This window comes from Podarcis muralis, chromosome 5 (genome assembly GCF_964188315.1).
Source record: "Podarcis muralis chromosome 5, rPodMur119.hap1.1, whole genome shotgun sequence".
Taxonomy (NCBI): domain Eukaryota; kingdom Metazoa; phylum Chordata; class Lepidosauria; order Squamata; family Lacertidae; genus Podarcis; species Podarcis muralis.
The window spans coordinates 79232062-79247890 of record NC_135659.1 but is presented as its reverse complement, the minus strand read 5'-3'; the positions used below and the strand labels follow the sequence as shown (position 1 = coordinate 79247890).

At 41.8% G+C, this 15829-nt stretch overlaps 1 protein-coding gene across 3 annotated transcripts in view; it reads left to right on the top strand.

Annotated features, from left to right (window-relative positions):
• The window catches only part of STK4 (serine/threonine kinase 4), a 61669-nt gene extending 46594 nt beyond the window's left edge, over nucleotides 1-15075 (top strand). For all 3 annotated transcript variants that reach the window (XM_077929259.1, XM_077929258.1, XM_028735052.2), the window contains one exon: nucleotides 11504-15075. In XM_077929259.1, the coding sequence (XP_077785385.1) occupies nucleotides 11504-11662 (159 nt within the window). In that variant the 3' untranslated portion in view covers nucleotides 11663-15075. The remainder of the gene's footprint in view (nucleotides 1-11503) is intronic.
• The last annotated feature ends 754 nt before the right edge of the window (nucleotides 15076-15829 follow it).

Sequence of the window (15829 nt, the reverse complement as noted above, 5' to 3'; positions counted from 1 at the left end):
ACTTGTGCTGTGTGTATCTGTCCCCCTCCCCTGACACCCAGTAAGAAATATGCTGTGTGCAAGGAGGGCTCTCCCTTGTTGCCCACCAGGAAAAGCCCTTTGTGGGAAGTACTCAGAGTCCTCCTCTCTGCCCCAGTATATACCTCACATTCTTGAGATCCCTCCCTTTATTTAAGTAGCAGGAAGACATCAGAACAGTTGAGTTGCCTCTAGGGTACCATGTGTACATTCCTGGTTTGGTAGACTTTTTGTTTTCTATGAGAACTGCCACCCACTCTCAACCATATTAGGTAATGCATATTATGAGTTCAGCTGAACAGATCCCAAACCTGTTCCCATCCTGTTTTGCTAATGTGTAAAAGTCCCCTGGGTCTTCTTAAGTGTGTCTCTTATTCCTTGTTAAGGGAGCTGTGGTTTAGAGCAAAATGGTTCCCCTCCACCACTTTTGAACATCCTGAACCAAAATCCAACATACAAGCTGTTAAGAATTGTGTTGCATGCTGTAGCCCACAGTGAACCTAAATAATTAAGTTGCATTAAAAGCAGAAGCTTGTTCTAAGGTTTTTATTTTTCGCTTCCTCTGAAAGATTAATAAAATCTGTGTTGTAAATTTACAGGAATTTCCTCACAGCCATTCACATAGCTTTATACTTCTCTCCCCACAACCCATGAAAAATTATACACAAAAGTATATATCAAACTTCTGAGACCTGGTGTTTGCTGTTTCAGTATCTTTTAATAGCTTTGCTTATCTTGAAAAAGTGTTGACTTCTTTGTCTGCCTCTGAAAGATAGAAAGTGAGAACATTTTTATGTTGCCCCTCGGGGGGGGGGGGGGTTCAAGGCAGTGTAAACAATAAGATTATATAAATGATAAATATATAAAATAACAATTAAACAATAAAGTTCAACAAAACACAATTCAGCCTGTTTACATGACATATATCACTTGTTGTGCAAATGATCCCAGGTGAGCATTCCATAGATGGGAGTCAGAATTGAGAATGGGATGAAGAACCTGTGACTCTTACCTGGTCATGCAGGAAAGATGGCGGAGGACCATCATTATAGCAGGCAAAGCTGCTTCTCAGTCATCTTTCATTCTGTTACCGAACTTAGCTTAACACCAGATGAACTTTTGCTCCATGGAAAGTTATTTGAAAGCCATTGTTCTAGAATGGTTGCTAAATCCTACAGAATAAGTAGGTGGTATAGGCCTATAGAAACAACTTGGATGCTAAGAAAATCAATGCCATCTTAAATATATATATTTTTTCTTATAAGTGATGGTGACTGTGGGAAGAGGGACTGGGATGAGAACGGGATAGCTCAGCTGGTAGAATAGGAGACTTAATCTCAGGGTAATGGGTTCAAGCGAAAGATTCCTGCATTGTAGGAGGTTAGGCTAGATAATCCTTGTCGCCCCTTCCAGCTCTACAGTGCTATGATTCCAAAATCCAATTGCTATGAAACGTCATGGGCTAGAACAAGACTGGGGTTGCTATGAAAGGGGACAAGAGGAAGGAGGTGAACTGTAGTGAGGAGCCTGGGAGAGGCATGTCTGTACCCGGCCAGCATAGCTAGTGGAAAGTGGAAGTTCATGCATCTTTTATGTGAAAGAGAACTTAAATGTATTGATTACAGAGCTCTCTTAGCTAAGGTTATTGAAGCAGAGGTGTTCGTAATCTTGTAACCAGAATACCTTCCACCCCAGGGGGATGCCCAAGCACTTAGCATACTATTTATACTGCCAGAAACTGAAATACAACCACTTCCAGGGTCAATACTGCCAGAAACTGAAATATAACCACTTCCAGGGTCAAATCTGGCATCTTATTGCTACTTGCTCTGTATTGATTGTTGTGAAGGGGAGACTTGGACGTACTGGGGTGTTGATTTTTATATAATGCTGCATACTTTCAAAACTGCTTGCTGAAGGTGTGGACCCTGAAGGCCAGTCCCTGTTGCTGAGTCCCAGGTCACTGCCATACCCAACCAAGTAGTGTGCATTCTGATGTGGACAAGCTTCCTTCTCACTGTAACTTAACTGTGTGCACCTTGCCTGATGCATCAGTCACCATGCACAGTGTCAGATCTGTGGTGAAGTCATGGCTTGCCTACTTCCCATCACCTCTTGTTCAGAGGGAGCAGTAAAAGTGAGAGTACACGTCTTCTGCATTTACCCTTCAACTGCAAAGCATCAGAGAAGACTAGTGCCTGGAGAACTCTGCTGTACGTTTTTCGGTAGAGACAATGGGACAGACACACAGACCTGGAGAAAGAAGTGTTATCCTTGTCCAAAATTGCTTTGCTGTGAGCTTGCTTTGAGTCGGAGATGTTACGCTGGGGGCATTCTTAAGGCTTCAAAGGGGAAATGAGAACAAGACATCTCTCTGATTCTGCTTGACAAAATTGGTGATACTTTAAACACTCCTTTTCTCTTTAATGTTTTTGTGATTCTTATACTTGGACTTTATTTTATGCCTGATTCCTTCCTTCACTCTTACATTTTCTTTGACTGCCACTTATACTTCATTTTGTCTTAACAGCACCACCTGCTCCAACCTCATTGCCCATCCCCTAAGGGAACCTCACAAAGTACTGTTGTAAACAATGCTGCTTTAGATGCTTATGCCTGGATTCTCAACAGAGCCATTTTGATTTAAGCTTATTTTATTTCTGGGTGACACAGCTTCAATAAATGAGTTGTCTGAGCGTTCTCAAAGTGGTGCTGGTTTTCCTCAGTATACCACTCTAAAAAAGGCAGACAAAAAAGAACTGGTTAGTTCCGCAACTCCTAGTTGTGGTACACAATGTGTAAACTGTATTATCAGATACGTCGATAGGCTATGCTGCTGGCATTTGATGAAAGAAGAGAGTTAGGTAATTTGAAAGACGCCTTCCTGATCCATATCTTTGCTGCTCCTGTGACGCAAGCAAATAATCAGTTTTCCCACTGATACACAAATCAAAGCTGACTTGAAGGTTCCCTACAGAATTTAGATGGGTACATAAGCATTAAAAAGCTCTTGCCAATGATTGCAGCAAATTAAGCATAAAAGAAGAAATACAGTGTTTTATAATAAGTGCAACATATTTCCTGTTAACAGTTGCATTTCCCTACCATTGCCAACTTTGATGTCAGGTAAAGTGGGTTGGCTACTGCTTTTTTCTCCTACCTGCACAGATTTTGTAATCTGTCTATATCATTCTGTTAGGTGGAATGTAAATCGAGTGGTTAATATGCATAACAGCACATTGTGCACCTTCACCAGACCTCATGGAGAATGTGCTCATAATCCAACTGTTAAGAGGGAATTGTGTGTGTTTCCCAGCCAATATGCATAATCCCCAATAGGCTTTTGGGAATGTGCAGATTATGACTGCGCTTTGTGCAGATTCTCTCCCACTGCTTAATCTTATGTGGCCCACTGATCAACTGAGTGAGGCTTCATAAAAATAACTTTTGACGGCAGTCCAACCTCCATTTCTCCACTCTAAGCTGTTCCCCTGTCAACTGAGCAGTTAAAGGGAAGCAGGGAGAGTTATGTATGCTGCCTTGAACTCCCTGCTGGAAAGGTGGGATATGTGTATTCATTTTTTGCAGGAAGCCTTTAAAAAATATATTCCACAGGTAAGAGCCCTGTGGAATTGGCAACCTTGCAAGTCACTTTTGTGATTTTCTGCTCTCATATATTTGACTATAGAAAGTAAAACGTTTGTGTTTATGCGCTCTTACTCTGTCGTACGTACATCTGTTTTGTTGCCCTTGAATCATGTAACCTATTTGGTGTTCAGTGAGTGAGCATCAGCCACAAGATACATGTAAAATATGAATAACGCCGTGAATCCGAAAATCTCATTTCTTACTCAGCAGACATCATGCACAAAGGTTTTGAATTAGATGAGAAGTCTTCTATTAAATTTTGAAGAGAATCAAAGTACCCTCTTTCTGTTTGAGATAAAGCACTTCAGTATTAATCATTCTGGACTGGATGACGGACAATTAGTCATCCCAGATTCCAAATGATGCGAAGTGTACCATTCACTTAATAGAAGTCTGGGACTGTATGATTAAAAATAGTTCTGCATTTTCTGACATTTGACACTGCTTTGCACTGTTCCACGCTACTGGTCCGCCTTTGCCCAAAGTTGGCAACTGACTTGCAGTGGCTCCGAAGACTTTCAGTCTGAGATGAGTCTTTTTCTGCTTTCCCACTTCATGTAGTCCTGCAAGGCCCGTCCGGTGCTTGCTGCACTATGTGCTGCCTGCTTCATGGAAAAGGAGGATTCACTGCTATAATTTGCTCCATTTTAAAAGGGCATGTGTACTGTGAAGTGATGGAAGTATTGCTGGTGGAAAGTAGGGAATGAATGAGTCCCTTCATCTTGAAAAAGGGATACAGCAGCATCTCCACACGACAACAAGCAGCAAAATGCCCATCCAGCAAAAAGTAAAAGAAATGCACTGTGCTGAATAATGGGGATTGTTGTGGAGTTTCATCTCTGTAGCGATCCTTGTGCAATCACTTCCCACGTGGCAATATAATTAAAATAATGGTGGAAGACAAAACTGCCACAAACATCATCTTCAGAAGAGCACAGAGCAAGTGCTTCACTTTTAAATGGCACCACCAGGCAAAGTGTGGTTTGTTTACACAGTCAAGAGTCATAGAGGGTTGTCTAGTCTAACCTCCTTTTGACTAAAAAGCATCCATGACAAGTGGCCATCCAACATCTGCTTAGACAGTGAAGGGGAGCCAACCTTCCGGGGGAGTCTGTTCCACTTTGGATGCTACTGTCCCAGACCTGTTATCCTGAGACAACAGCCACATTGCACACCCAGCTGAAATAACTTAACCTGCTAGGTTAATCTCTCTCTGCCCATAAGGCACTTGACAGGACTCTGTTTTTGCAGTACCAGACAGACACATAAAAATAAGAAGCTTTTCTAGCTTCTGATAGACCAATGTACATGGGGGTTGGGGTGTGCAGTCTTTATTTACATAAACCAGGAATTCCAGAGTTTTTCATTCTGGACTTATTGGGTCACTCCATGGACTTATCTATGAAGTTGTAAACAAATAACTTTGCCAATGTTTAGTCTAGGATTTAGAACTTTATTTTAAATGGTATGTTTGGAAATGTCAGAGCCATTCAGCATGGTTCTGGAGAGGCCTGCAAATGTTCTCTTTTCAGCTATACTTGTCTTGGCCACAGGTCATTGCTCTGCTACTTTACCAAAGCCCCACAAATGCATAGGTATTGGATTACTTTGTGCATGTGTTAACCTTTTCTGAGCAGTTAAGGGCCCTGAAATGGGAAATTATTTCCTATCTTTGGCTTATATTATAGCAAGTCTCTTCCTGGAAATTGAAATCTGCCCATTCCATCTTGCGGCAACAACCATGTAGCTGTTATAAAATGGTCTCCAGAGGTCAAAAGAGGGGCGCAGTGCTATAAAGTTGTTGAGCAATGTGCCCTTGAGAGTATGAACTGTGACTAATGTGTCTGCTTTGCTGTGTTATGTATTCCCCTTCACTGTTCCAGTTTCATTTAGATTCAGTAAAGCTCAGTGTTCTACTGGCACGTTATTGTGACAGATGAAAGACTATTTTAAATGCGGACATCAAGAAAGAAAATTGACATAGACTACCTGGGTCAAAATCTCAAGGTTTCAAAGATGTTTCTTATGTGTTTGGTGCAAATAAAAATAAAAATACATGCTGTAGAACTCCCCTTTTGGGCCAAGGGGATTCAAGATGGCACTTCACCTTGTTCTCTAAGGCTGTGTTCTTCAGCCTTTGGTCCAAAGATGATGACTACAACCCAGATGCTCTGCAGGCATGCTTGCACAATTGTGTCCTTCTGTCCCCTTCTTTTCAAACTTATGGAAAAGTGTAGTGATGTCCATAAGCATGCAAAGTTTGTATTGCCCTACCCTGTAATTCTATAGAATTCTGTACATAGGCTGCAGAATAGGCAGAAATGGATTGTTTTGAGACTGATGTGTTTAAGTGGAGACATGTTAATGGCCCACATTACTGCTTAAAATGTATTAGAATCCAATTTCTCAGACTCCCTGCTTGACTTGACCAACTGGGCTCTTAAACCTTTTATTTAATGACACTTGCCCCCCGCTTTCCAGGCTTCACCTCAGTTGTTGTATTCATTTGAGCACATATGGTAATAGCAAAGAAATTATAAAAATTAAAGTAACAATATGGTGTTGGGTTGATCAAATATTGATAATAGCAAGAGTGTTGAGGAGAGCTAGCTCAAGAGGAAATGAACCAGTTCAATTTTGATCGCAGTACTAAGAAGTATCTGCAAACAGAATGCACATAACGCCTGAAAGATAATCTCCTAATGTACTAATTTAGTGACTGTTCTCTGCAGGCAAGGTCCTTCTGCAGCTACCATCTTATCAGAAGGTCCATTCTGTGAAATACACAGCAACCAGACGTTTAGTGTTGTGGCTCCTACCTTTTGGAATTCCCTCCCCTTGAATATTAGACAAGCACCATTTCTGTTATCTTTTTGGCACCTAGCTTGAGCACCTTCCTCCTTCAACAAGTCTTTTAACTTGAGATCTTCCCTAGTCTGCATCTGTACTGGAATGGTTTTTAAGATGTTTTAATCGCTGCTTCCTTGTCGCCCTGGGCTCCTTTGGGAGGAAGGGCAAGATGCAAATAAATAGCACAAATAACACAAAGAGAGCGCACACAGAGAAATGCAAAGGATTTTCATGGGTTCATTTATTTCGCGCTGTGAAATAGTGGGGATATAAGCCAGTCGCAGAATGCAGTGGAGATGAATTGTGGGATGGGGCTGCCTTTTGTATCAGGATAACCACCCTTATCAGGAAAACTGCTATTTCCAAGATTGCGAAGTGCTACCCTTCACACTGGTGAGAGGGGTATCTCTGTAGCACGTAAAAGCCCTATTCCCCTCCCCTCTAGCATGCATTTTCCTGGGCTGTTAAGGGACTCGTTGGTCTATATCAGGCATGTGTCCAAAGTCCATTTTGGGGGCCTAATCCGGCCTCCGTGGCAGTATACGTCCTGGGGTAAAATCCAAAAAAAGCTCAACGACATTGGTCGGCCCTCACACATGTTCACTTCATTAAATCTGGCCCTCTTTGAAAAAAGTTTGGGCACCCATGGTCTATATGCACCTCCCAAATGACTGTCCACCAGCAGCCATCTGACAGTCATGGAGCCTAAGATTGGAGCATGCAGGTATGATGGGCATAAATATGCCAAGGTTGGGAGGGGGAGAAAACCAATTATCATCACTTATGATGATAGATCGTAATTCTTTAGATCCTAAAGGCATAATATTCTCTCTTCTCATGCAGGCACTATAGCTAACATAAGGAAGGGTTGTGCCCTCCCAACCTATTTTTATTTTGCCTTTCCATATCTATTAAAAAGTACTAATTGGCAGACGTGCCTTAATACACACAGGGAGAGGATATTGGACCTCCTGCCCTTTAGCTTGCGGTGTATTTTTGGATACTTTTGACACACAATCACTGCCAAAAGCTTCAAGGGCGTACTCAATTGATCTAAACTTTATTCATGAACGGTGCTAACTGCAGTAGCCACATTCTCGTTTCTGAGCATGTAGACAGTCTGTCTCCACTTAAGCAGCAGTGTGAGCATTTATATAAAGTATTAATTTTGAGGATTTGTATACTGAATTATTTCACTTTTTGTGTTTAATGTCAGTTGGAGTGCTGTAAGAGTCTGTCTTGCCTTCTGAAATGATATAACCAAGTATCAAATCCATATTTTATCATTCTTTAATATGGGATTTAAAATCTCGCTCCAAAGTGCAATGTAGTTTTTTACCTGGAATAAGAAAATTGCTTCCTTTAAAAATGTTTATGTATACTATAAAATTGCTGACTTGGCATAGATTTTTTTCCTCAGGCAATTGTAATATCACTAGTTCTCATTATCATTGTATTATAGACTAAACAAGAATAATTTTTCTTACACTAAATTGGTTGGTTGTTATTTTATTAAATTTCTGTGTGTGCATAAATGCTGGGTGGGGAATCCATGGCCTTCCAGATGTTGCTAAACTACAACTCCCATGAGCCCCAGTTAACATGACCATTGACCCGAGATGATGGGAGTTGTAGTTCAGCAACATCTGGAGGACAGTGTGTTCAGTATCCCCTGCTGCAGAACCAACATTAGTAGAAGCCATGTAGCTGTTGGAAGAACAATCACACTTGTTGTCCGTGTAGAGCTGGCTTCTTTGTTGGCAGTGGGAAAGTTACTGCATAGTATGGATTATATATTGGTGCAGAAATAACATGGGTAGTGACAAAGCTACCTGATAACTTCGCAGCTATCCAGAATTGATTTTATCAGGTATTCAAGGTATATACACCATTGAGAACCTAAATAATGTGACTGTTGGTGTATGGAGTGGTACAAAAGGTATACTTAAAACAGAGAAGGGCTGGTTGTGCAGTGAAAATGTGGAGAGTAAAATCTCCCCCACTCCTTGTACTTGGAACCTTTGACACACGTCTGTGTTCAGTGCAATCAGTTAAATAGTCTCCCTTCTCCTCTTACCTGTCACTGAGAGTGCTGCACTGGCTAGAGTGTTGAACTTGGAACAGGAGGACATGGGATCAAATTCTACTCAACTGCAAAGCACACTAGGTCTCCACGCCCTGCCCCTTCCTCCCCTGACCTGTCACATGTTGAGTGCAAAGCTCTGCATGTTCAGCTCAACATGACTGGAATCCTTCTTCAAACCTGTAGTAACAACAACAACAACAACAACAACAACAACAACAACAACAACAACAACTTTTATCTATATCCCAGCCGAAGCCGGGCTCAGAGCGGCTAACAACAGTAAAATAAGACAGCATTCTAAAATCAATTCATTATAAAATCAGTTCAAATCAAATTGATGGCAACCATTGGGCTAGAGTTCTGTGAATTACCAAAGGAGGGGGTCAGGCTGTGCCCTGGCCAAAGGCCTGGTGGAACAGCTCTGTCTTGCAGGCTCTGCGGAAAGATGTCAAATCCCGCAGGGCCCTAGTCTCTTGTGACAGAGCGTTCCACCAGATCGGAGCCACAGCCGAAAAAGCCCCGGCCCTGGTTGTACACTGAATGTGCAAAGGCCAGGAAGGAGGGTGGGAATGGCATAAATGGGAGACCTGGGGGTGGAACCAGAATGTGCCCCTTCTACAAAATGTGAGCCCTTACACATTCAAAGAAGGCTTCTCCCCATACATATACCACCAGTAAAAACTCTCAAGGCAGGATTCCTTTAAAATAGTCCCCTGGCAAAATAAACAAAAACTGGAAATCTCTATCCTATGTCCTGAAACACTCAGGACGACGGCCTCTTGGAGATTCAGAAGAACTCTAAGGCTTGAAGAAAATTCTGTTAAACATCTGGTAGTCATTTAATGGTTAGGGCTGACTGATCTCTTTATATACACCCTCAGCACTGAATTAATTTTTTCTGTCTTTACTGTTATACTTTATTATATTCTTTCAGCTCCTGAGGGCTAAACATTGAACAATCACCTTCTTTAAAACAGATGTTATACAATTAGCATAGAATTGTAGCAGGTCCCATACATCAACTTAAAGGGCTGTCAGCTAAAGCTGTGTTAATGTGCATGCATAATGCATCTGATGGGGGAAGTGCTCCCCCCCCCCCTAATGAACAACTTCCTTACAAGATAGGCAAAAATCTGTGCCCTCTTGCTAAAGTACTTATTTCCCTTGTGCAGTAATACTCTATGCATTATTGAAAAGTTTTAAAGCAGTTGCTGGTGGTGGAGGAGGCGAGAAGACCTTACGTTGCAAATAATGACGATAATGAAATTCCACAAAGTCATGCTTCATTACTGTTTACAACTTTGGGGTGTCTTCTGTATGAGAGAACCCTGTAGAACCAGGAGGATTTAGAGCATGATCCACAATACTACTTTGCAGTGCTGATGTGATGAAACTCATTGCATCTCTGTGTTAACTAAGGCAAGCTTCAGACAAGGCTGCTAGATAATATACAGCCCAGAAGCCATGCACTGGTACTGTCTTGTTTCTGGTCTGAACTAATTGGAACAAGGCCAGGCACTGCTTAAAAGGAAACACCACCTCTCTCCTTGGAGTGGAGTCTAATAGTTTCAGCCACCAGCTTGTTTGGTGATGAAAGATTGTATTCATTCCCTGCCATCTAATCTAGTAATCCCTGGGATTTTGATCCAAGCAGAAGATTGGGAACACCAAATTGGGCAAACAAATTATGTGGATGTCCACTACTTGGTAGCAAAAGGCACAGCTGATTATTACTTGTGGTGGGAAGTGGGTTGAGCATGAGACTCAACCCACATTGGGCAAAAGATTCCTGCATTGCAGGGGGTTGGACTAGATGACCCATGTGATCTTTTCCAACTCTACAGTTCTATGAATCTCCATATATACAAAGACAGTGCTCAACATGGAGTCAAGTGAGATTTATTGTTGACGAAATGCTAATGAAAAATTGCTGCTGGTGATTCAGACTAGGGTGAGGGAGAGTGGATTTAAATCCCCACTCAAGCGTGGAGCTCACTTGAGGCCATTCGCTCTCACTTCCATGTGCCTCGCAGGATTGTGGGGATAAATGGGTGGGTGGGAACTATGTGCGCTGCCTTGAGCTCTTTGGAGGAAAGGTGGGGTATAAAACTCTTTAAAATATACACCTCACGTGTCAAAAACCAAGGTAAAGAGGTGTGTCTTCAGCATTTGCCGAAAACTGTATAGTAAAGCTGTCAGATGCACCTCTGGGGAGGGAGTCCCACAGTTTATGGGGCTGCTGCAAAGAATGCTGTTTCATAGGCTACACACACCAAACATCTGAGAGCGGTGGAGCCATATTCAAGGAACAGACTTACAGTGGCTGAATTGAGAATGTTCACCCTTCTACAGCAAATGTGTAACTGTACATAATATTGCAAATGGTTTCCTTCCTACTTTATTCATTAATTTTTTTAAAAGGTTTAAACTCCCTTTTCTCACTCCATTGAAGTCAGGTAGAAGCACAGTGTTATCTGTATTTTGTGTATTTAAAGGTTTGTGAAGATGTTTCGTTACATAAAAAGTTTTGAGTTTCTGCAGTCCGAGGCTTGGGACATCCCTTAAGAGGAATCCTTCTCAAGATACGCTTTTTCTAGTTCTGGAGGGTTGGGGCAACTCTCCAGAACGGCATGGAAGTTGGTGCAGGGAACAACTGCAAGGAGAAAGGATTAATTATAATTACCTTTCACCAGAAATGGAAAGGCAACTCAGGATTCTAAGCCAAAGTTTGTTTGTAGCCTTTGTCAGTAAATTTAATGGGATTCAGAATTGTTACTCTTAAAGTAAAGCCCTTTTACTTTATTGCTCAGAAGAAGCAGAGTAAATTTCCCAGCACAGGCCCTTTGTTAAGCTCCAGGTTTTCTGCTGTTGCAAGCTCAATGCTTTTGTGTTTTCCTTCAGCTGAGAAACTGGACTGTTGAAGAACTTCAAAGAAGACTCGGGGCGCTTGACCCCATGATGGAGCAGGAGATAGAAGAAGTTCGCCAAAGGTATCAGTCGAAACGGCAGCCTATTCTTGATGCCATTGAAGCAAAGAAGAGACGCCAGCAGAACTTCTGAGGAAAGCCTGCCAGTAGAATAGATATCCATCATCCCTAACAATAAACTGCGCTTCTATGACTACTGTGTAGGTGGATTTCTGTTTTAAATGGTCCGGTTTTCACGTGACACTAAGCCAAACCATAGCTTAGCATGAACAAATTCCCAGAGAGGAGATGGTGGCTTTGTTCCTACTCTGGTCAATCTGCTGGGCTGCACCGAGCAAAGCCATGATTTGGCTTAGTGTGTCCTCTGAACCCAGTCTTGTGATTTAGCTCTCACAGACAAACCACATGCTGTAACCAAGGTTTGTCCTATGGTTTATGATTTGGAGAGAGCTAAGCCATGAGCCCAGGTTCAGAAGACACACTAAATCAAATCGCAGCTTAACTCGATGCAGTGCAACAGCAACAGGACCAGGGAGGAGCAAAATGCCTGCTGTGTGTTAAGCCATGGCCTGGCCTAGCGTTGTGTGCAAACAATGGCAATGTGTTAGCAAAGCAAAGCAAGCCAGTGGCTGCTTCCTCCATTTACTGTAGCACCTTTTCAAACTCAGGAATGCCATTATGTGGAGTCCTCATGAACAGGTTATGCTTGTGTTTCAGTGTTAGATGTGTTCTGAATAGATCGCATGTTGCTTCAGAGAAGTCCTGTTACTTTTGGACCCTGTCTATATATTTTGGAGGAACAGTTGGAAACAGACTAAAAGAATGTTGGTGCTCAGATGGCCAGTCAGTCTCACAGGCCTGTTTTCTGCCTTGTGGGTTTATCCCATCCTGTGGTGTAAGGCTGCCTCATTGGTTCATGAAGAAAACAAAGTAGGTAAAATGCTGTCTTTTGTTGGATGCACTTAGGTTGGACTGCAAGGATGCAAACGTATGCTTCTTTTTGTGAAACTCTTAAGTGCTTGTGAAACCAGAAACCTTGCACACTTGTCTGTTCGCCTAATTTGGCCCAATAAAAGATGCATAGCTTAACTTCCGTATCTCCTTTATGCAGCAACCACTTTGTATTAAACTGCTCCCTCTTTAAACTTCCCCCTGTTACTGTTTAATGGTACTCTGGAAATAGGTTTTTAAAAGAAAAGTGATTCACTGGCAAAAATATGCAACCTGCTCCAGCGTTTGAAAAGGAATATAAACTCTTTTTGTCCCTTCCAAAAGCCTCTAAAAGTCCCATGCCTTACATTCCCCCTTTTAAAGCATTGAATTTCAGGCTTATATTTATATCCTTTCCACTGTGTACTTTATGAGTGAATGCTGATAACATTTGAGTGATTTCTTGGTATTTTTAAAATATATTAATGTGAAACCAACCCATCACTCAAGAAAACGTGAATCCTACTTTGTATTTCTTCAGAATTCCTTGCAGCAGAGGAATGTCAAAGTACTTGCAACTCAGGAAATTACGAACTCTCTTGAGATAATGAGAGATTTGAAATATTTAAGGAATTGTGAATGTTTATGGGCTTTGCTATTTTGAGCTTAATTTGTTTGAGGCTTGCAATATTAGTTTTAAATTTTAAACTAGAATGTGTTTTTCTGTTTATTTGGAAAGGTTAAGCATGTCAGTTAAGATTAAAATAACAATCTGTTGGCTCAAAAGAATAATTTCAGAATGCCCTTTTAGGAAAGCTTGATGTGTCAAGCTTAATAAAGCAATTTCATTCATTTCTAAGCAGCAGGACTCCTGCTAAAATAAAGTGTGTGAGAGTGTGTCTGATGCTCTGTGCAATTCTCACTCGTTGCTGTTGGATTTGCACAAGAGAAATTTCTGATGGAATGTGCCTGTGGTTATTGGCCTTCCCAGGTTTCACAAGTATCAGAACACAATGACCAAGCTCTGTAAAAGGGCCTCTTGCGTCAACATGTGAATGAAGGGAGCACAAGAGTCTTCCAGTCCAGCAGCAGCCTCCCTGTGCCTCATACATTGCTCCTCAGAGGGTCCCATGACCTTCAGAGGGTGCATAGTAAGCGGGTTGCTAAAATGTCACATTTGTGGCTGGAAGGCGGCATGCCTGTTGCATCCTAGCCAGTCTCTACAGTTCTTGATGTTGCAGCATAATAAACTGGAATAAAGGCAGAAATGTGCAGATACACTTCCATTCTTGCTGCTCAGGGCCTGAAAATTTGTGACAGCCCGTGTGTAACTTCTGTTCTACTCTGGTTGCAGCAGAGGATTAAACACTCTGATACTAACCTTTTAGGGTGTGTGAGGGGAAGAGATCATGACCTAGCCTCCAATCTCTCCTCTTCACTTATCCCAGCTCCACTGTGGCCGTTAATGCTGTACTCTCATCCCAGTTGCACCATAGGGCATGCACTCTTTTGCATGTGGTGAGTGTGACCTGAACCAAGTTTACGTTTCATGAGCTAGTGGGGAAGGGTGAAGTCATCCAAGCCCTTCCTGCTGCTGAAGGAAGATTGTCATCATTGTAAGCAGAGCCCAAGCTCTTTTCAAAAATATAGGGAAGCATTGCTGTTAAGACCACCTGCTGAAGAGCAGTGGTTTTTCTAACGACCTGGCCAAGGATATATTTGGCTTAGCCCAGATCAGGGGTGGGGAACCTCTGGCCCTCCACATGTTGTTGTTGTGACTCCCAACACGCAAGGACGCTGGGAGCCAATGCCCAGGGATGATGGGAGTTGTAGTCCAGTAGCAGCTGGAGGGCCACAGGTTCCCCATCACTGCCCTGGATGGAGACGCCCTAAAAAAGCTGAGCAGAAATTAGCAATCCGGTTGTACAAATTCAGTGACAGAAAGAGAAGTATTAAAATAAACCAAAGTAATTATGTTCCCTGTAAAGCCATGCTGATCAGCTGCTGTTCAAGTATGTACAGTTTGCAACGCAAGCTAACCTTTTGAAATACTCGTTTTTGTTAATGGTTCTAGCAAATAGAAATCTGCCATGAAAGGCTAGAAAGCCAGTCATTTGCAATTTAACTATGGAGGTGCAAGCAAAGGGGTAAAGTGAGGGGATGCTACCTGCAGCAGAAATGAACTTTATTTACTGCGCAAGTAAATTTATTTTGCACCCCCTCCATCTACTGTTTCCTTGCTTTAAATGGAATTTTCGACTATGTGAATCAGGTGGGAGGACCTTTCTCAGTAATCCATGAAGCCAGATGGCTGCTAAAGTGGGTGCCTTTTGCCTCTGGCTATGATGCCTACCCCACAGTATTTCACATTCAGGTATTTAGGTGAGGAACTTGCTCTCACATAAAGGAGATGGTCCTTTAGCTGAGAATCTTTGCCTTTACAATATGTGCCATGGTAGCAGGGAAATACATGTGTTTGGCATGTCTTGTCTGCAACCAGCCAGACTCTTAATGAGTCTCCTAATGAAATATTACTATTTTTGTTGTGGAAGCAAGTGAATGAAAAAGCACAGCAGTCTCAGTAACGTAGTCCCATCCCCCCCCCCCCCCCCCCAATCTAAAAGATATGAGAATGAATTGCTGGATTCCTGCTATTGTAGTTCAGCATCAGGAAGCCATCTTCAGTAAATTCAGCATAATCAAAGACTCCAGCTCTTATTTTGAATTCTTCTGCAGGAATATACCACTTCATCTATCACCCAGATTGTAATTTTAGGGACTTCTTCTGAAAGAATGCTGTCCAGAGCAAACAGTGTTTAAAGCAAGGTATTCCTATACTTATGAAATCTCATTCTCGTGGTTCATGGGTCCATAAACACAGCTTGAAGCATTCCGGATAAGCTGCCATCTTTTCTTCCCACCGCCCTAAATCAAGTGTTTGGTTGTTGGTTCTGTGAAAGACTTAAATGTGAAGTTAGTCGCTTTAATGTTTTGTAATGAAGTTAGCACATCATACCCAATGTAACTTGAAATTTCTCTTTTGTAGAGATTTGTCTGATTTGTACATATTAGAATGGATTGGAATCCTTAGTTTGTATATGTATGAAAGCAACTTTTTATTACATGTTCCTTTTGAGTATGATACAGTTCTTTGTTTTGAGTTTTAAACACCTTGCCTTATTTGTTTAATAGGACAAAATAAACTGTTCCAATAAAAAAAGTTTGGTTTTTATGGTTTAAAAAATACTGATGTGACCTAAGTATATGATAACTGCTGTTTCTGTAGAACAGGATCTACTGGATGATATTGGGATGATTTGCAGTACATTAGTAGAGTTTGTTGATTCTCAGTTTTTAATGATAGGAGCAA